Source organism: Salvelinus alpinus, chromosome 27 (assembly GCF_045679555.1).
Source record: "Salvelinus alpinus chromosome 27, SLU_Salpinus.1, whole genome shotgun sequence".
Lineage (NCBI taxonomy): Eukaryota > Metazoa > Chordata > Actinopteri > Salmoniformes > Salmonidae > Salvelinus > Salvelinus alpinus.
Genome location: NC_092112.1, coordinates 24,766,508 through 24,789,422, shown reverse-complemented (window position 1 = coordinate 24,789,422; position 22,915 = coordinate 24,766,508). Strand labels below are relative to the sequence as shown.

General features: G+C 43.9%; 1 protein-coding gene across 2 annotated transcripts in view; it reads right to left on the bottom strand.

Annotated features, from left to right (window-relative positions):
• LOC139556223 (cyclin-dependent kinase 19-like) overlaps positions 1–22,915 on the bottom strand; it is a 67,876-nt gene that overhangs the window by 41,498 nt on the left and 3,463 nt on the right. For both annotated transcript variants that reach the window (XR_011671085.1, XM_071369871.1), the window contains exon 2: positions 17,220–17,295. Coding sequence is in view for 1 of the 2 variants with exons in the window: in XM_071369871.1 (XP_071225972.1) it covers positions 17,220–17,295 (76 nt within the window). In the remaining variant the exon portion in view is untranslated. The remainder of the gene's footprint in view (positions 1–17,219; positions 17,296–22,915) is intronic.

Below are 22,915 nucleotides of genomic sequence, written 5' to 3'. Positions count from 1 at the left end.
GGAAAAACTCAGGAAGTACCAGTGACCTTCTTATTACGGAAGTGGTCTGATGAAGCGGTGCTAAGCTACAAGACTGTTTCACTAACACAGACTGGAATATGTTCCGGGACATTGATGGCATTGAGGAATTTACCACATCAGTCAGTCACGGCTTCATTAATAAGTGCATCGGCGACGTCATCCCAACAGCAACCGTATGTACAGTACATATCCCAACAAGAAGCCATGGATAACAGGCAACATCCACACTGAGCTAAAAAGGCTAGAGCTGCAGCTTTCAAGGAATTGGACACTAACCCGGACGCTTATGAGAAATCCCACTATGTCCTCCGATGAAACATCAAACAGGCAAAGCATCAATACAGGACTAAGATTGAATCCTCGTCAGATGTGGCAGGGCTTGCAAAGGATCACAGATTACAAAGGAAAACCCAGCCGCGAGCTGCCCAGAGACACGAGCCTACCAGATGAGCTAAATACCTTCTATGCTCGCTTCGAGGCAAGCAACACTGGACCATGCGTGAGAGCACCACCTGATGTGAGTAAAACAGCCTACACTCTTTGGGAAGGCTTTCCACTAGATGTTGAAACATTGCTCCGGGGACTTGCTTCCATTCAGCCACAAGAGCATTAGTGATGTCAGGGACTGATGTTGGGCGATTAGGCCTCGCTCGCAGTCTGCGTTCCAATTCATCCCAAAACTGTTTGATGGAGTCGAGGTCAGGGCTATGTGCAGGCCTGTCAAGTTCTTCCACACCGATCACGAAAACCATTTCTGTATGGACCTCGCTTTGTGCACGGAAAAGGGCCTTCCCCAAACTGTTGCCACAACGTTGTAGGCACAGAATCGTCTATAGAATGTCATTGTATGCTGTATCATTAGGATTTCCCTTGACTGGAACTAAGGGGCCTAGCCCAAACCATTAAAAACAGCCCCAGACCATTATTCCTCCTCCATCAAACTTTACAGTTGGCACTATACATTGGGGCAAGTAGCGTTCTTCTGGCATCCACCAAACCCAGATTCGTCCGTCGGACTGCCAGATGGTGAAGCGTGATTCTTTACTCCAGAGAACGTGTTTCCACTGCTCCAGAGTCCAATGGCAGCGAGCTTTACACCACTCCAGCAGACGCTTGGCATTGTGCATGGTGATCTTAGGCTTGTGTGTGGCAGCTCGGCCATGGAAACCGATTTCATGAAGCTCCCGATGAACAGTTTTTACGCTGACGTTGCTTCTAGAGGCAGTTTGGAACTTGGTAGTGAGAGTTGCAACAGAGGACAGACGATTTTTGCAGGCTACGCACTTAAGCACTTGGCAGTCCCGTTCTGTGAGCTTGTGTGGCCTATCACTTCGCGGCAGAGCCGTTGTTGCTCCTAGATGTTTCCACTTCACAAAAACAGCACTTACAGTTGACCAGGGCAGAAATTTTACGAACTGACTTTTGGAAAGGTGGCATCCTTCAGGAAGGCCATTCTACTGCCAATGTTTGTCTCTGGAGATTGCATGGTGGTGTGCTCGTTTTATACACCTGTCAGCAATGGGTGTGGCTGAAATAGCGAAATCCACTAATTTGAAGGGGTGTCCACATACTTTTGTATATACAGCGTATTCGGAAAGTATTCAGACCCCTTGAAATTTTCCACATTTTGTTACGTTACAGCATTATTCTAAAATTGATTAAATTGTTTTTCCCCCTTCATCAATCTATACACCATATGCACCCTAAACGCAAAGCGAAAACTGTTTTTTAGAAAGGTTTACACATTTAAAAAAAATCTGAAATATCAATATACAGTGGGGAGAACAAGTATTTGATACACTGCCGATTTTGCAGGTTTTCCTACTTACAAAGCATGTAGAGGTCTGTCATTTTTATCATAGGTACACTTCAACTGTGAGAGACGGAATCTAAAACAAAAATCCAGAAAATCACATTGTATGATTTTTAAGTAATTAATTTGCATTTTATTGCATGACATAAGTATTTGATCACCTACCAACCAGTAAGAATTCCGGCTCTCACAGACCTGTTAGTTTTTCTTTAAGAAGCCCTCCTGTTCTCCACTCATTACCTGTATTAACTGCACCTGTTTGAACTCGTTACCTGTATAAAAGACACCTGTCCACACACTCAATCAAACAGACTCCAACCTCTCCACAATGGCCAAAACCAGAGAGCTGTGTAAGGACATCAGGGATAAATTGTAGACCTGTACAAGGCTGGGATGGGCTACAGGACAATAGCCAAGCAGCTTGGTGAGAAGGCAACAACTGTTGGCACAATTATTAGAAAATGGAAGAAGTTCAAGATGACGGTCAATCACCCTCGGTCTGGGGCTCCATGCAAGATCTCACCTCGTGGGGCATCAATGATCATGAGGAATGTGAGGGATCAGCCCAGAACTACACGGCAGGACCTGGTCAATGACCTGAAGAGAGCTGGGACCACAGTCTCAAAGAAAACCATTAGTAACACACTACGCCGTCATGGATTAAAATCCTGCAGCGCACGCAAGGTCCCCCTGCTCAAGCCAGCGCATGTCCAGGCCCGTCTGAAGTTTGCCAATGACCATCTGGATGATCCAGAGGAGGAATGGGAGAAGGTCATGTGGTCTGATGAGACAAAAATAGAGCTTTTTGCTCTAAACTCCACTCGCCGTGTTTGGAGGAATAGAAGGATGAGTACAACCCCAAGAACACCATCCCAACCGTGAAGCATGGAGGTGGAAACATCATTCTTTGGGGATGCTTTTCTGCAAAGGGGACAGGACGACTGCACCGTATTGAAGGGAGGATGGATGGGGCCATGTATCGCGAGATTGACCGCGCCCCCTTGACCGAAACACACAGCCAGGGCAACTAAGGAGTGGCTCCGTAAGAAGCATCTCAAGGTCCTGGAGTGGCCTAGCCAGTCTCCAGACCTGAACCCAATAGAAAATCTTTGGAAGGAGCCGAAAGTCCGTATTGCCCAGCGACAGCCCCGAAACCTGAAGGATCTGGAGAAGGTCTGTATGGAGGAGTGGGCCAAAATCCCTGCTGCAGTGTGTGCAAACCTGGTCAAGAACTACAGGAAACGTATGATCTCTGTAATTGCAAACTAAGGTTTCTGTACCAAATATTCAGTTCTGCTTTTCTGATGTATCAAATACTTATGTCATGCAATAAAATGCTAATTAATTAATTAAAAATCATACAATGTGATTTTCTGGATTTTTGTTTTAGATTCCTTCTCTCACAGTTGAAGTGTACCTATGATAAAAATTACAGACCTCTACATGCTTTGTAAGTAGGAAAACCTGCAAAATTGTCAGTGTATCAAATACTTGTTCTCCCCACTGTACATAACAATTCAGACCCTTTACTCAGTACTTTGTTGAAGCACTTTGGCAGTGATTACAGCATCAAGTGTTATTGGGTATAACAACACTACAAGCTTGGCACACCTGTATTTGGGGAGTTTCTCTCATTCTTCTCTGCAGATCTTCTCAAGCTCTGTCAGGTTGGATGGGGAGCGTCGCTGCACAGCTATTTTAAGGTCTCTCCAGAGATGTTTGATCGGGTTCAAGTTCGAGCTCAGGCTGGGCCACTCAAGGACATTCAGAGACTTGTCCCGAAGCCACTCCTGCGTTGTCTTGGCTGTGTGCTTAGGGTTGTTGTCCTGTTGGAAGGTGAACCTTCGCCCCAGTCTGAGGTCCTGGTTTTCATCAATGATCTCTCTGTACTTTGCTCCGTTCATCTTTCCCTCAATCCTGTCTCCCAGTCCCTGCCGCTGAAAAACATCCCCACAGGATGATGCTGCCACCACCATGCTCCACCGTAGGGATGGTGCCAGGTTTCCTCCAGATGTGACGCTTGGCATTCAGGCCAAAGAGTTCAATCTTGATTTCATCAGACCAGATAATCTTGTTTCTCATGGTCTGAGAGTCTTAAGGTGCCTTTTGGCAAACTCCAAGCGGGCTGTCATGTGCCTTTTACTGAGGAGTGTCTTCCGTCTGGCCACTACCATAAAAGCCTGATTGGTGGAGTGCTGCAGAGATGTTTGTCCTTCTGGAAGGTTCTCCCATCTCCACAGAGGAACTCTGGAGCTCTGTCAGAGTGACCACCGGAGTTCTTGGTCACCTCCCTGACCAAGGCTCTTCTCCCCCGATTGCTCAGTTTGGTCTGGGCGGCCAGCTCTAGGAAGAGTCTTGGTTGTTCCAAACTTCTTCCATTTAAGAATGATGGAGGCCACTGTGTTCTTGGGGACCTTCAATGCTGCAGAATTTTTTTTGTACCCTTCCCCAGATCTGTACCTCGACACAATCCTGTCTCGGTGTGCTATGGACAATTACTTCGAACTCATGGCTTGGTTTTTGCTCTGACCATGCACTGTCAACTGTGGGATCTTATGTAGACAGGTTTGTGCCTTTCCAAATCATGTCCAATCAATTGAATGTACCACAGGTGGACTCCAATAAAGTTATAGAAACATCTTAAGGATGATCAATTGAAACAGGATGCACCTGAGCGCAATTTCGAGTCTCATAGCAAAGGGTCTGAATACTTATGTAAATAAGGTATTTCATTAAGTTTTGGATTTTTAATAAATTAGCAGAAATGTAAAAAAAAATGTTTTCGCTTTGTCATTATGAGTATTGTGTGTAGATTGATGAGGGACAAAAATATTAGTATCAAATTTTAGAACAAGGCTGTAAAGTAACAACATGTGGTAAAAGGGAAGGGGTCGGAATACTTTCCAAATGCACTGTATAGTGTATCATGGTCCAAAACACACCCACACAGTTGTGTAGCGGGCACGACATCACCTCTTCCCCCTCAGGAGGCTGAAAAGATTTGGCACGGGTCCTCATATCCTCAAAAAGATATACAGCAGCACCATTGAGAGCATCTTGACTGGCTGCATAACCGCTTGGTATGGCAGCTGCTTGGAATCCGACCGCAAGGGGCTACAGAGGGTAGTGGGTACGGCCCAGTACATCACTGGGGCCGAGCTCCCTGCCATCCAGTACCTCTATACCAGAAGGTGTCATAGGAAGGCCCTAAAAATTGTCAAAGACTCCAGCCACCCAAGTCATAGACTGTTGTCTCTGCTACTGCACGGCAAGCGGTACCGATGCATGAAGTCTGGAACCAACAGGACCCTGAATAGCTTCTATCCCCAAGCCATAAGACTGCTAAATAGTTTGTTAAATAGTTAACCAAATAGCTACCTGGACTATCTGCATTGACCCTTTTTGCACTAACCTTTTTGACCTTTTTGACACACGCTGCTGCTATGGTTTACTATCTGTCACTTTATTCCTATTTATATGTACAGTGCTTCCAGAAAGTATTCACACCCCTTGACTTTTTCCACATTTTGTTGTGTTACATCCTGAAATTAAAATGGATTAAATTGAGATGTTTTGTTACTGGCCTACACACAATACCCCATGTTAAAATTGAAAGGGCTTGAGTCAATAAGTATTCATCCCCTTTGTTATAGCATTTGCTTAACAAGTCACATAACAAGTTGCATGAACTCACTCTGTGTGCAATAATAGAGTTTAACATGATTTTTGAATGACTACCTCATCTCTGTACTCCACACATACACTTATCTGTAAGGTCCCTCAGTCGAGCCGTGAATTTCAAACACATATTCAACCACAAAGACCAGAGAGGTTTTCCAATGCCTCGCAAAGAAGGGCACCTATTGGTAGATGGGTAAAAAAAGAAGGAAAAAAATCAGACATTGAATATCCCTTTGAGCATGGCAAAGTTATTATTTAGGCTTTGGATGGTGTATCACTACACCCAGTCACTACAAAGATACAGGCGTCCTTCCTAACTCAGTTGCCAGAGAGGAAGGAACCCGTTCAGAGATTTCATCATGAGGCCAATGGTGACTTTAAAACAGTTTAATGGCTGTGACAGGAGAAAACTGAGGATGGATCAACAACATTGTAGTTACTACACAATATTAACCTAATTGACAGAGTGAAAAGATGGTAAGCCTGTACAGAATAAAAATATTCCAAAACATGCATCCTGTTTGCAACAATGCACTAAAGTAATACTGTAAAAATGTGGCAAAGTAATTCACTTCTTGTCCTGAATACAAAGTGTTATGTTTGGGGCAAATCCAATACAACACATTACTGAGTACCCCACTCCATATTTTCAAGTATAGTGGTGGTTGCATGTGTGTATGCTTGTAATCGTTAAGGACTGGGGAGTTTAAGTATAAAAAACCCCAGATTGGAGCTAAGCACAGGCAAAATCCTAGAGGAAAACCTGGTTCAGTCTGCTTTCCACCAGACACTGGGAGATGAATCCACCGTTCAGCAGGACAATAACCTAAAACACAAGGGCAAACCTACCCTGGAGTTGTTACCAAGAAGACAGTGAATGTTCCTGAGTTGCCGAGTTACAGTTTTGACTTAAATCTACCTGAAAATCTATGGCAAGACCTGAAAAGAGCTTGAATAATTTTTTTAATAATCAGGGCAAACATTGCACAATCCAGGTGTGGAAAGCTCTTAGGGACTAAGGCAGAAAGACTCACAGCTGTAATCGTTGCTAAAAATGATTCTAACAAGTATTGACACAGGGCGTTGAATGTTTATGTAATGAAGATATATTAGTGTTTTTTTTCATAAATCTTTTACAAATGTTTTTCTTCCACTTTGATATTAGTGTATTTTGTATCAATCGTTAACAAAAAATTACAATTAAATCCATTTGATCCCACTTTGTATCACAATTTTTGGGGGAAAAAGTCAAGGGGTGTGAATATTTTCTGAAGGCACTGTACATATCTACCTCAGTTACCTCGTACCCCTGCACATGGACTCGGTACTGATACCCCTTGTATATAACCAAGTTATAGTTACTCATTGTGTTTCTATTATTACTTTTATTATTACGTGTTTTACTTTTCTAATATTTCTCTATTTTCTATCTCTCTTTATTGTTGGGAAGGGCACGTAACTAAGCATTTCACTGTTAGTCCACACCAGTTGTTTACGAAGCATTTGATGAATAGAATTTGATTTGATTTGACTAGGCCTTAGGGTTGCAAAATTCTGCGAACTTTCGATAAATTCCTTGGTTTTCCAGAAATCCTGGTTGGAGGATTCCGGACGTCCTGCTTATTCCCTCCTGATAACGAGAATCTTCCAACACTGACTGAGTTTGAGAGAGAACAGAGAATGACACATCTAAAGATATGTTTAATATAATGCTACTACTGTATCTAGTAAAAGTTGTGAGCGAAAAAGGCCTGAGAACTCACTGAGAAACCCCATCAACTACATAGACAAAGGTCCCATATGGCTCAATTGGTAGAACATGGCGCTTGCAATGCCAAGGTTGTGGGTTCGATTCCCTCGGGGGACCAGTATGGATAATGTATGCACTCACTACTGTAAGCCACTCTGGATAAGATAAATTACTCAAATGCAAAAATTATAAACTCACTGACTGACCTGAGTGAAAGTGAGCATTTGTTCTTTAGGAAGGCTGTGAGCCACTCTGAGGCCTTCATTTAGTACATGCCTCCACAGGTCAGTATACTTTCGGAGGACTTTTATCTAAACATGGTCTGCTTTGTCACAGTGGTTTAAGGGGTGAGCGAGGTTGAACTTGAATCCTCCCTGACTGGTCTAGAATACATTACGCAACCAGCAGCTTTAAGCTCTCATTCAACAACCAGCTCAATGGCAGTGCACAGTGCAATGGTGACATGTGGATCCTTTGATCCAGATGACTTGCAGGACCCTGCCTAATTCAATACAATGAATATGCATGTAATCTGGTTTCATGTCAGACACATTACCCCAAAACGACTACAGGTGAGGAAACATTACCCAACACATTATGTAAAAGCCTGAATAAATTAATTCAAAAGATTGATCAATTTCAAAAAGGTACAGTACATTCAGTTCTTAAACTATTTTGCACGTAATGATTTTTCCACAACTTCTGAAGGGACATACCAACACGGAATAAGTAAAAAAGATCCTCAAGCCATTTGAATGCACAAAACCAATAACACATGGCAACAAATCCTCCCTCAAGTCAGTCGTGAATGTGGCAAGCCAAACGTTAAACTCTAGCACAGTTAGAGTTTATGGGGGACCGGGGGGTTGTTGGTGACACAAAGAGTCTATTGTTCTGTTTAAGCGAAGCTGGTCTGAGAGACTTTGAGCAAAATCCATTTCTTGTGGCTCTTAGCTTCAGCTGGCGACCCTCAAGGTGTTTTGGTCTGATGATGAGAGCCTCCTGTTGCACTGCTCACATCCGACTTCACCTGTATTCCACATCTGAGCTCTGGACCCCCTGACTGACGCCTTGCCTTGACAGCTGTTCCCTTCCCTGGCCTTTCGGGGCTAGGGTCCACCTTCTGGGGTTCCCTCACCTGACTAGACCCATCTGGATGCATTCTTTGAGAACATGAATGTTATCATGTGCTATTATCAGCTTCCAGGGGTAGGAGACATAGTGTGAGATCAGATAGTAGAATAACATAATGGAAACTCAACTCCATCCAGCTATATGTCTACGGAGTTGAGTTGAGCCGAGTGTACCGCCATAAAGTTGGCGACTTCAAACTTGCACTACCACTCAATACTTCTATAAATATCAATTATTTAGCGCTTACTGTGTACCTGTATTTGTCTTGATTTTTATAGAGCAGCGGTATTCAACCATGGGTCTGTGGCCACCTAGGGGTCCGTGGAGGTACAGCAGGGGATCCACGAAAATATATTATCAAAAGTGTATTATTATTATATATTTTTTTTTATCAAATCAAATTTAATTTGTCACATGCTTTGTAAACAAGTCTAGACTAACAGTGAAAAATGCTTACTTACGGGTCCTTTTCCAACAATGCCGAGTTACAGATAAAGTTAAAAAAAATATATAGAAATAGTGACACGAGGAATAAATACACAGTAAATAACAATAACGAGTAACAAATAACATGGCTATACACAGGTAGTACCAGTACCAAGTCAATGTGCAGGGGTACGAGGTGATTAAGGTAGCTATGTACACTGAACAAAAATATAAATGCAACATGCCACAATTTCAAATATTTGACTGAGTTACAGTTCATATAAGGAAATCAGTCATTTGAAATTAATTAATTAGGCCCTAATCTATGGATTTCATACGACTGGGAATATAGAGATGCATCTGTTGGTCACAGATTCCTTTAAAAAAAAGTAGGGGCATGGATCAGAAAACCAGTCAGTATCTGGTGTGACCACCATTTGGCTCATACAACGTGACACATCTCCTTCCCATAGAGTTGATCAGGCTCTTGATTGTGGCCTGTGGAATGTTGTCCCACTCCTCTTCAATAGCTGTGCGAAGTTGATGGATATTGGCAGTAACTGGAACACGCTGTCGTACACGTTGATCCAGGGCATCCCAAACATGCTCAATGGGTGACATGTCTGGTGAGTATGCCGGCCATGGAAGAACTTGGACAGTTTCAGGAATTGTGTACAGATCCTTGTGACATGGGCCTGTGCATTATCATGCTGAAACATGAGGTGATGGCGGCGTATGAATAGGACAACAATGGGCATCAGGATCTCATCACGGTATCTCTGTACATTCCAATTGCCATCGATAAAATGCAATTGTGTTCGTTGTCCATAGCTTATGCGTGCCCATGCCATAACCCCACCGCCACCATGGGGCACTCGGTCCACAACGTTGACATCAGCAAACCGCTCGCCCACACGACGCCACATACACTGTCTGCCATCTGCCCGGTACAGTTGACACCTGGATTCATCTGTGACGAGCACACCTCTCCAGCGTGCCAGTGGCCATCAAAGGTGAGCATTTGCCCAATGAAGTCGGTTACGATGTTGAGCTGCAGTCAGGTCAAGACCCTGGTGAGGATGACGAGCACGCAGATGAGTTTCCCTGAGAAGGTCCGGAGCCTCCAGCGACGGTCTCCAGTCCGGAGCCTCCAGCGACGGCCTCCAGTCCGGAGTCTCCAGCGACGGTCCCCAGTCCGGAGATTCCAGCGACGGTCTCCAGTCCGGAGCCTTCAGCGACGGTCTCCAGTCCGGAGCCTCCAGCGACGGTCTCCAGTCCGGAGCCTCCAGCGACGGTCCCCAGTCCGGAGCCTTCAGCGACGGTCTCCAGTCCGGAGCCTCCAGCGACGGTCTCCAGTCCGGAGCCTTCAGCGACGGTCTCCAGTCCGGAGCCTCCAGCGACGGTCTCCAGTCCGGAGCCTCCAGCGACGGTCCCCAGTCCGGAGCCGCCAGCGACGGTCTCCAGTCCGGAGCCTCCAGTGACGGTCCCCAGTCCGGGGTCCGCAACGAGGGTGCCCAGTCCGGGGGGCGCAACGAGGGTGCCCAGTCCGGGGCCCGCAACGAGGGTCCCCAGTCCGGGGTCGGCGACGAGGGTCCCTGCACCAGAGATGCCACCAAAGTGGGGTGAGCCAGTGGTGGAGCGGGGTCTGCGTCCCGCACCTGAGCCGCCACCGCGGATAGATAACCACCCAGACCCTCCCCTATAGGTTCAGGTTTTGCGGCCAGAGTCCGCACCTTTGGGGGGGGGGGGTACTGTCACGCCCTGACCTTAGAGAGCCTTTTTATGTCTCTATTTGATTTGGTCAGGGTGTGATTTGGGGTGGTCATTCTATGTTTACGTTTTCTATGATTTTGTATTTCTATGTTTTGGCCGGGTATGGTTCTCAATCAGGGACAGCTGTCTATCGTTGTCTCTGATTGGGAACCATAGTTAGGTATCCCTTTTCCCTCCTTTCAGTGTGGGAAGTTAACTTTGTTTGTGGCACATAGCCCTTAAGCTTCACGGTTGTTTTGTATTGTTTATTGTTTTTGTTGGCGTCATTCAAATAAAAGTAATGTACGCTGACCACGCTGCACCTTGGTCCACTTCCTTTGACGGCTGTGACATTCTGACAGTTTGTGCAGAAATTCTTCGGTTATGCGATCGCGCAGGTGAAGAAGCCGGATGTGGAGGTCCTGGGCTGGCGAGGTTACATGTGCTCTGCGGTTGTGAGGCCAGTTGGACGTACTGACAAGTTCTCTGAAATGATGTTGTATACAGCTTATGGTAGAAATGAACATTCAATTATCTGGCAACCGCTCTGGTGGACATTCTTGCAGTCAGCATGCTCCCTCAAAACTTGAGACATCTGTGGCATTGTGTTGTGTGACAAAACTGCACATTTTAGAGTGGCCTTTTATTGTCCCCAGCACAAGGTGCACTTTTGTAATGACCATCCTGTTTAATAAGCTTCTTGATATGCCACACCTGTCAGGTGGATTATCTTGGCAAAGGAGAAATGCTCACTAGAGGCCTCCCGGGTGGCGCAGTGGTCTAGAGCACTGCATCGCAGTGCTATGCTGCGCCACCAGAGTCTGGGTTCGCGCCCAGGCTCTGTCGCAGCCGGCCGCGACCGGGAGGTCCGTGGGGCGACGCACAATTGGCTTAGCGTCGTCCGGGTTAGGGAGGGTTTGGCCGGTAGGGATATCCTTGTCTCATCGCGCTCCAGCGACTCCTGTGGCGGGCCGGGCGCAGTGCGCGCTAACTGAGGGGGGCGGGTGCACGGTGTTTCCTCCGACACATTGGTGCGGCTGGCTTCCGGGTTGGAGGCGCGCTGTGTTAAGAAGCAGTGCGGCTTGGTTGGGTTGTGCTTCGGAGGACGCATGACTTTCGACCTTCGTCTCTCCCGAGCCCGTACGGGAGTTGTAGCGATGAGACAAGATAGTAATTACTAGCGATTGGATACCACGAAAAATTGGGGAGAAAAGGGGATAAAATTTAAAGAAAAAAAAAAAAAAAAAAAAAAAAGAAATGCTCACTAACAGGGATGTAAACAAATTTGTGCACAAAATTTGACAGAAATAAGCTTTTTTTGCATATGTAAAATTATTTCAGCTCATGAAACATGGGAACAACACTTTACATGTTGCGTTTATATTTTTGTTCAGTGCACATATACAGTGCCTTGAGGAAGTATTCACACCCCTTGACTTTTTCCATATTTTATTGTGTTACAGCCTGAATTTAAAATTGATTAAATGTATATTTCTTGTCACTGGCCTACACACCAAAAAAAGTCAAGGGGTGTGAATCCTTTCTGAAGGCACTGTAGGTATGGGTAAAGTAACTAGGCAACAGGATAGATAATAGACGGTAGCTGCAGCGTATGTAGTGAGTGTGAAAGTGTGTGTGTGAGAGAGTGTGTGCGTGTCCTCCGTATACATGTGTGCGCATGTTGTGTGTGTGGTCGTATGTAGTGTTTGTGTGTGTGTGTGTGTGTGTGTGTGTGTGTATACAGTATATGTGTGTGTTGGAGTGTCAGTGTAAGTTTGTGTGTGTGGGGGTAGAATCCAGTGTGTGTGCATAGAGTCAATGCAAGAGAGTTAGTGCAAAAGGGTCAATGTAGGTAGTCTGGGTAGCCATTTGATATCTAGCAGTCTTGTCTAGCAGTCTTATGGCTTGTGGGTAGAAGCTATTCAAGGTCCTGTTGGTTCCAGGCTTGGTGCACTGGTCTTGCTTCCCGTGCGGTAGCAGAGAGAGCAGTCTATGGCTTGGGTGGCTGGAGTCTTTGAATTTGGACCTTTCTCTGACACTGCCTGATATATAGGTCCTGGATGGCAGGGAGCTCGGCCCCAATGATATACTGGGCCGTATTCACCACCCTCTGTAGCGCGTTGCAGTCAGGTGCCTTGAAGTTGACGTACCAAGCAGCGATGCAGCCAGTCAAGATGCTCTCAATGGTGAAGCTGTAGAACTTGTTGAGGATCTGAGGGTCCATGCCAAATCTTTTCAGCCTCCTAAGGGGGAAGAGGTGCTGTCGTGCCCTCTTCACAACTGTGCGGGTGTGTGTGGACCATGTTCATTTCTCAACTCAACTATGTAGACATGTTAATTACTTAGTAATTCCACCAATGTACTTGAAGCTCTCGACCCACTCCACTACAGCCCCATCGATGTGGATGGGGGCGTGCTCGCCCCTCTGTTTCCTGTAGTCGACGATCAGTTCCTTTGTCTTGCTGACATTGAGGGAGCGGTTGTTGTCCTGGCACCACACTGCCAGGTCTCTGACCTCCTCCCTATAAGCTGTCTCATCGTTGTTGGTGATCCGGCCTACCAGCGTCGTATCGTCAGCAAACTTGATGATGGTGTTGGAGTCGTGCACGGCCACGCAGTCATGGGTGAACAGGGAGTACAGGAGTGGACTAAGCAAACACCCCTGAGGGGCCCCTGTGTTGATGGTTAGCGTGGCAGATGTGTTGTTGCCTACCCTCACCGCCTGCGGGCGGCCCGTCAGGAAGTCCAGGATCCAGTTGTAGAGAGAGTTGTTCAGTCCAAGGGTCCTGAGCTTGGAGGGGACTATAGTATTGAATGTGAGCTGTAGTCCATGAACAGTATTCTTACATATATATTCCTTTTGTTCAGGTGAAAATGTCAACAAAAACATATATATATATATCGCTATCAACAACAGAATAAACACATTATGAACTACATACCTACAGTAGAAAAGAAGATATCTTCTTTCTAATGATGTGAACTTCATTTCTCAACTCCTAATTGTGAGCAAATTACACTCATTGGAGCCAATTACACTCACTGGAATATCTGACATAGGCTTTGAAAAAGCACCGGCGAATAGGCTAGCAGTGTGGCAAGTGCCGCTGGCTGCTGATAAGATGTCTTGACTTGGACATACATCTTTGCCAACACATGGCTAACCTTTGTTTAACCAGCTAAACAGCTGCTCTTAGTGAAAATGTGTTTGGAGTTACCTTTCTAGCTAATAGTGTCGAACATGTTATGTTAGACACTCGTCTCAACTCAACTACGTAGAGATCTATTGACGGAGTTGAGTTTGCATAGCTACCTGAAAAAACGTATTTTCTGATACAGAGCCATAGCTACCTGAAAACACTTATTTTCTGATACAGAGCCATAGCTACCTGAAAAAACGTATTTTCTGATACAGAGCCATAGCTACCTGAAAACACTTGTTTTCTGATACAGAGCCATAGCTACCTGAAAACACTTGTTTTCTGATACAGAGCCATAGCTACCTGAAAAAACATATTTTCTGATACAGAGCCATAGCTACCTGAAAACACTTATTTTCTGATACAGAGCCATAGCTACCTGAAAACACTTGTTTTCTGATACAGAGCCATAGCTACCTGAAAACACTTGTTTTCTGATACAGAGCCACTGCTTTCCTCCATTCCCATCTGGCTGAGGGCATCCACGGGGTCTGGGTCAATCCCATGGCAATGCCAAAAAGAAAAGGTAAGCAATTTAAATTCATGAATTGACCTGTGGGCAATTTTACAGCAACGTGTTAAAAGCATCAACAGCATTACAAGTTATGAAAGTCATGAGTCACCTTTCCATGAGGGGAAGCCAGCCAGTGGTGACACAGGGCTGACTAATCCAACAGTTTATAGTACAATGAATAAGAATCAGAGATCACATAAAGGAATAATTGTCCGTGGGGTCAGAACTCTGTGCTCTCTGACAGTTCAGTCTGCTGTAGCACAAACTAGAGGACAGCGCCAGGAGAGAGAGAACAGCAGAGCAGTAACCGAGTCGGTTACACATGATCATAGCCCAGGATGATTGGATCCACTGTGAAGAGAGACAGGGATAGGTGTGTTGTGGAAACAGAACAGACTAGACACGCAAGCTAGACGACCAATACTGGGTCAGATCACCAACTAAACACCCATATTTACTTTCTGTAGACAGGGCCAGATGGACCTATTCCAGTCATTCAGTCCATTTCTGCAGTACTGTGCAGTCGGAGCTGAGGCAGCGGTTTGTAACCAACACACACCCGCACCTCTGTTCAAATTTAGACTCCTTATTTACCTTACCTCCAAATGGAGATGAAATTAACTATTCTGTTGACAGTCTATAGAGCACTAATAATGTGCCCCCCCCCCCCGCCCTACCAATAACAATAACCATTTATTCTTTAAGATTAGTCAGCCAAACAATAATACACACATTCTATCTACTTTCACAGTGGGTAGTCAATCATCATCCACTGAGTAAGTTTGGCTGTATTGTAGGTAGAAACACAGCAGGTTTGTAACCACAACAACTAGTGTACCACAATACAACATTCTGACAATGTGTGAATCATATAGCACATTCCCAGAGAAGTTGGTAGGTGGAAAACTGACGTACATACTGTAACATTAAATAACCCAGTCAGCTCACCTGTCACAAGGACCACATTCTGACGATCTGCTGTTCCTCACAGAGAACTAGATGAATGACACACAGATATGGCTTCAGATGACACTCACCTCTCAGCACAAATAGCCTAATAACACTCTCCTACAGTATTATGTGTTAGCAATAATCCCCATGTACACTTAAAGAGTATCTGCCTTCCTGTTTTTAGATAAGGCTACACTAGCGCTGAAAGTAAACCAACGCAGTATGTGTTCTTGGACTGCTTATTGCTTAACCCTTTACACTCGTACCTATATACGGGTTGAAAATGGCAGATTTGGCAGTAACAGTAACATGTAACATGCTATACATGACACCAGAGCTCAAGCCCTGCACTTCACAGCGCTATATAGGTTTTTTGTTGTTTGAGTGAGGGAAATGCTTTAATTTAAGAGGAAACTATGTATTTTGATAGATGAGATGTTGAGGATTATAATAAATACCGCTTTGATGTCATACAAGCAAGCCAGACATCCTTGAATCCAAATGTGTACCTCACATCTCCAAATCATAAAAGTAATGTCATATACAGTGTCAACGTTTATGATCACTAGGTTTGATGTACAGTTACAAGATGACATGTCGTCATACTGGGTTGTTCTGAACAGAATGAGCCTGTTTGTTTATTGTGAAGACGATTTGCCACAGCGCACACACCTGAATGCACTCATGAGTCCTTTCTATGTGCACCAAAATGATGATCTGTTTCTCTGAATTGCCCTGTGAAAGCCTAACACTGTATGATCGTATTTTATAACTTAGCTAGTCATGTTGGCAACAGAACAAGCTTTCAATGATGCCCCCCTGATCCAGATTGTGATTTATAATGGGCTGTTGTTGTTCCAAACAAAATAACTACCCGTGTGCTTGTCCTTGTTCCTCAATGGCACAGCTAGGAGAGCAAAAAAAAGCACCTTATTATTGAAAAGTGCATGAAAAGTGCTTAACTGTGCACACTGTGGAGAGGTGTGTGACCACAAGGAGACCAGTTCGTCTTCACTCAAGTCCTTCTTTTGTCTTATCTTGCTCCTACTCCACATTTTCCAGGAATAGTCTTATCATGTTACTGAATATATATCCAGAGTATTTTCAGATTTCGTTATCAACAAATGCGGTGAAAAGTACAGTAAATGTAAAATGCACATAAAATAATGTTAGTGTAATGTTTGGATTCAGTCTTGTGAACTGTTGTGTCCTCAACTTTGGTATTATAATTTCCCCAAAATCTCAAAACTGTGCCCTTTAAATTGATACCATGGTTATGCATATGCTTTTCATATTTCTTATTTAAGAAACATTTCAGTTTAGCCCTATCCATATGGGCCAATTCCCACGAGTGTAAAGGGTTAACACTGGGTTAGGAATAACCTAAAGAGCATGTGAAAAATTAAAAGTGACAGCTGAGTGTAAGCAAAGAGTAGCTGGGTGGATGGCCTATTCACAAGGGAACTTGTTTGTGTGTGTTTATCTATTTGCAGAGAGATCGTATTGGTTAACATATTGAAGGCCTGAACTCTACACAGCAGATATGTTGGAGCCATAAAATGTGCAGACCTTTACTGTTGTCCTACAGTGTGTATCTTACCAAGCACTGTATCTTGCCAAGTACTGGTATATATCATGTTTACATGGCCATGGTGATGTCTCTATTGCTTATGCCTCCGCCATTAGGAACACTGCACCATGCAGATACAACTCTTGGGCTATTACAATCCTGGAAGCACATCAGTGCAGGATTACACTCTACAGTCAAAGTAGAACAGTTCTTAGAACAGTTCTTAGGTTTCTACTCGTTTATATAGCATCAGCTGAGGCTAGAGCCAAGTGATGGCATGGTGCAGCGACTACACATAAGACCTTATTGTAGGAGACAGAAAGCACAGTAGAAAGGAAAATAGCATTGATAGGAGAAAGGACAAAATAAAGGACAAAACAGCGCCTTTAAGCAGTATCTTAACTTACAGCGATTTCCCTGCAAGCAGACATCGATATTCCAGTGCCTTCAATTTGTTTCAGTGCATATTCCTTCTCATCTTCCCTGCAAAGAAAGAGACATAAGGGGAAAAATCAGCACATCACTTTATTTATTTGGCAAGTATGTAACAACACCGTAAACTCACGTTCTTGAACAACATAGATTAGTGAAATAGAGTTTCAGGTATTGAAGGTCGCGTGTTTATGAGCAACAGTAAGATAGAACAGGGGATATGAAAATGATGGAGATGGACTGCTCTTGCTTGACGTGTTCTTATGCAACAGTAGAATCCCTGCCATTATCAATATCCTCTGGCTGAAAAAGACAGCTATTCCCTCTCCACAGGCATGCTCTGTTTTTGAGTGTAGCCTCTCTCCAGAGCAAGTATAATTATCTATCCACCCTGCATTTCGCCACCCCCCTCAATGCAAACATATGCTCTGGCTTCATCATAGCCTTCACACCGAGCTGGTCGTTTTTCCTTCTCATAACACACACAGTGCAGAATCAGAATGGATTTTAAATATGATTTTATTTAATAAATGCAGTGTCAGGACAAATCCCAGGGCTTTTTTTCTTGACATTCTGAGGGTATTTATGTGCCCTTGTAAAAATCTGTTGGTGGTGGAAAAAGGCATTGAAGACATGTAGCTGACAATTAAGAAATGTTAGACCTATTGTGGTGTGCACACATACAGCAGCACACTGTGAAGTAGGGAATTATGGATTATCTGAGATAAGCAGTATCCTCCTAGAAAGGGAACTTACCCCAACATTGACTCTCCAGAAAATATTATTGAGCCATTACAAACATGGCCGGTTGTATAGCTTACTTCTTGCAGAAGATTTGTGAAAAGGTAAAAAAAAGAATGAAGACCAAATATGTACAACAAAAGCTGATTTGTTTAATGAGAATCTGTGTCTGTATGTATGTGTGTGTGTGTGTGTGTGGTACCTACATCAAACATGACATCACCAACTGGCCTACTTAAGAATGGGTAATGGGCATTCAATAGTGGTGGTTTCAGGCTGGAGGTTTCAGACACTACTATCTCACATCTGATTTTGACTGAGCTTCAACACTCTTTTAATGGATGTTTAGGTCTGTGATAAAACAGCCTTGATTGCTCATGAATATGAATTTACTGTAGCCATCTCCGCCTTCTGATTAATTAAGCAATGGACACAAAAGACAGACAAACAACCACTCTAATTTCTCATGCCCTATAAACATAGCACTTTATTATCATGAACAACACACAACACAGAGGACTGCCGAAAGTCCAAAAAGTGCTAATGCACAGACAAACACAGGAACACAATGTGAGTTGGAGGGGTAGAGGGGTACAATTGCATTTATTTGTCTTATTTTTTTACCATTTACACCAAACATATTTTTCATAATAAGCTCCACCACACAACGGGGATGGTGCATTACAGCTGTTCTGGGCATTCACATTCGATTAGTGTGCAGAGATTCCTGGAGGAGCTGGCAGGGGTCCAGAGTGGGTAGAGCTGTCGCACAGTCCAAAGGCTGCATATTGGGTTTCTCAACAAGCCTGCATGGCCCCTACACTCATCTGGCCACAAGCCTGATTCATGTTCCCAATCACATATATGAAGATAGAGACACTCCCTGTTCTCTGTTTACAGAGAGAAAGCTTGTCTTCACACCTCATCAAAGTGCTACTTCTGCTATTTATTGCAGACAGTGGGAAAACCTTGCGGAAAAACCAACAAAAACTAAATTGTCTCAATATGTTCCACTGACAGTTCTATACGACAACATTTTTTACATCTACTTGGCCAAACTTTGCATGAAGAATGTTTTATATTCTTAACCAGCAAGGATGGATCATTCTTCATGTCTTATGTGGTGCACATGAAACTAATATTAAAACCTTAGCAGTGCCTTTATGATAATACATGAGATGCGATCACAAAATACAGTGACTGGCTGCTGCGCATTAGTTTTCTTCAACATGCTGTTCAACTAGACTCTCTATAAGGGATTGAAGAGCAAGCATTTGCAACTAAAAGGCTAGGCCTACTGCACCACCCCTGAAAGAATGCATCACTGAAAAATCCTCATCAGCAACAACAATGACGACGATGATGCTTGGGCTATGTCTCAGTTTCTAGGCAATTCCATGTAACGGAATTATGCTAAGACTCCAATTTTTCCATTTAAAATGTATGTCAAACAAAAACCAATAAATGCTAAGTTTAACAAACCATACAATTCTATACACAATGACTACTTTTAACAATTTCCAATGAAAATTTGACAAAAACACATTTCCTTGAAGAACAGTGCATATGCAAAGTTTGGTAACAGAATGACGGTTTGTGCTGTAACTGCTGTCATTCTGTTTCCAAACTTTGTATCTGCACTGTACTTCAAGTAAATGTGTTTTTGTCAAATGTTCAGTGGAAATTGTTAAAAGTAGTCATTGTGTATAGAGTTGTATGGTTTGTTTAATTTTAAATAATTGTTTTTTGTTTTGCAAACATTTTAAAGTTTAAAAAAATATGAGTCTCAGAATCATTCTGTTATCGTGGAATTGCCCTTTTCTGAACATTGGCTAGGTCAACAATACATATTGTAGGGCCTTGTTGAGCAGTATGACTATATACAGTGCCTTCGGAAAGTATTCAGACTTTTCCCACATTTTATTACGTTACAGATCTATTCTAAAAAGGATGAAATAAAACAATTTCCTCAGCAATCTACACACAATACCCCATAACGACAACGTGAAAACAGGTTTTTTGAATTTTAGCAAATTTATTAAATACATAAACCAGAAATACCTAATTTACATAAGTATTCAAACCCGAAATTGAGTTCAGGTGCATCCTGTGGTAAATTCAATTGATTGGACATGATTTGGAAAGGCACACACCTGTCTATATAAGGTTCCACAGTTGACTGCAAAAACCAAGCTATGAGGTCGAAGGAATTGTCCGTAGATCTCAGAGACAGGATTGTGTCGAGGGACAGATCTGGGGAAGGGTACCAAAACATTTCGACAACATTGAAGGTCCCCAAGAACACAGTGGCCTCCATCATTCTTAAATGGAAGAAGTTTGGAACAACCAAGACTCTTCCTAGAGCTGGCCGCCCTGCCAAACTGAGCAATCGGGGGAGAAGGGCCTTGGTCAGGGAGGTGACCAAGAACCCGATGGTCACTCTGACAGAGCTCTAGAGTTCCTCTATGGAGATGGGAGTACCTTCCAGAAGGACAAACATCTCTGCAGCACTCCACCAATTAGGCCTTTATGGTAGAGACGGAAGCCACTCCTCAGTAAAAGGCACATGACAGACCACTTGGAGTTTGCCAAAAGTCACCTTAAGACTCTCAGACCATGAGAAACAAGATTCTCTGGTCTGATGAAACCAAGACTGAACTCTTTGGCCTGAATACATGGTGGTGGCAGCATCATGCTGTGGGGGTGTTTTTCAGTGGCAGGGACTGGGAGACTAGTCAGGATCAAGGCAAAGATGAACGGAGCAAAGTACAGAGGGATCCTTGATGAAAACCTGCTCCAGAGCGCTCAGGACCTCAGACTGGGGTAAGGTTCACCTTCCAACAGGATAACAACCCTAAGCACACAGCCAAGACAACGCAGGAGCGGCTTTGGGAAAAGTCTGTGAATGTCCTTGAGTGGCCCAGCCAGAGCCCGGACTTGAACCCAATCGAACATCTCTGGAGATACCTGAAAATAGCTGTGCAGCCATGCTCCCCATCAAACATGACAGAGCTTGAGAGGATCTACAGAGAAGAATGGGAGAAACTTGTAGCGTCATACCCAAGCAGACTCAAGTCTGTAATCGCTGCAAAAGGTGCTTCAACAAAGTACTGAGTGAAGGGTCTGAATACAGTAAATGTGATATTTCCATTCTTTTTTTCTTTAAAAAAAATAAATTATCAAAAATTCTAAAAAACTATTTTTGCTTTGTCATTATGGGGTATTGTGTGTAGATTGTTAAGGGAAAAAACTATTTAATACATTTTTGAATAAGGCTGTAACGTAACAAAATGTGTAAAAAGTCAAGGGTTCTGAATACTTTCCGAAGGCACTGTATAGGCTATCTGCATGTTGACAGAGACACCAGTCGTGTAGTGGTGCCTGGAGAAGTGGGTATACTCAAATTTTGTCAAAAACATCCCGAACGACGAAGGAAAAGCGCCCTGTGTGAAAAATTCTATCACAAACAGTGACACACCTAAAATTATAAATCCCATATTGGTATTTCAGTCAGGCCAACCCAAGCTGTACTGTGCGAGTAGGCTAATAGTAGGCCTACTATTGAAATAGATAAGAGGCTGTCAACTGAGTCAGAAATTCATAGATTTCTGAGGCACACTTTTTTAATAGAAAAACACTGGATGTTCTAAGTCCACAACAACACTTAAACCACATCAGCAGACCACTTTTGACGTCTGGGAAAATCACATAATTTTTTCTTTATTTTTGAGTGTATTTACCCTTTAATTCAACTATGCAGGCACCTAGCACTGTTGTTTCTGTAGAGCACATGAGATGGAGTTTGCAAAACAAATGGCCACTGGATTGATGCAAATAATCATGATATCATATAATTCTGCCAGGTAGGCATAGACTACTTTGTAGCTAGTAAACATTTAATTGAGAAGGTTTTCGGCAAAGCCTTTCCATCTACCAGAAGACAGTTAGGCCTATCATTAGCATGGCTATATTTTTCCTCTTCCTTAATTGTTTATACGGCTGGCTTTGCTTTCTACCTGGCTACCCCTACCACGGCCAACAGCTCTGCACCCCCCGCAGCAACTTGCCCAAGCCCCCCCCCCCCCCCCGCTTCTCCTTCACCCAAATCCAGATAGCTGATGTTCTGAAAGAGCTACAAAATCTGGATCCCTACAAATCAGCTGTGCTAGACAATCTGGACCCTCTCTTTCTAAAATTATCCGCTGCAATTGTTGAAATCCCTATTACTAGCCTATTCAACCTCTCTTTCGTATCGTCTGAAATCCCTAAAGATTGGAAAGCTGCCGCAGTCATCCCCCTCTTCAAAGGGGGAGACACTCTAGACCCAAACTGTTATAGACCTATACCCATCCTGTCCTGCCTCTCTAAAGTCTTCGAAAGCCAAGTTAATAAACAGATCACCGACCATTTCGAAACCCACCGTACCTTCTCCGCTATGCAATCTTGTTTCAGAGCTGGTCATGGGTGCACCTCAGCCACGCTCAAGGTCCTAAACGATATCATAACCTCCATCGATAAAAGACAGTACTGTGCAGGCGTCTTCATCGACCTGGCCAAGGCTTTCGACTCTGTCAATCACCGCATTCTCATCGGCAGACTCAACAGCCTTTGTTTCTCAAATGACTGCCTCGCCTGGTTCACCAACTACTTCTCAGATAGAGTTCAGTGTGTCAAATCGTAGGGCCTGTTGTCCGGACCTCTGGCAGTCTCTATGGGGGTGCCACAGGGTTCAATTCTCGGGCCGACTCTTTTCTCTGTATACATCAATGATGTCGCTCTTGCTGCTGGTGATTCTCTGATCCACCTCTACGCAGACGACACCATTCTGTATACTTCTGGCCCTTCTTTGGACACTGTGTTAACAAACCTCCAGACGAGCTTCAATGCCATACAACCCTCCTTCTGTGGCCTCCAACTGCTCTTAAATGCA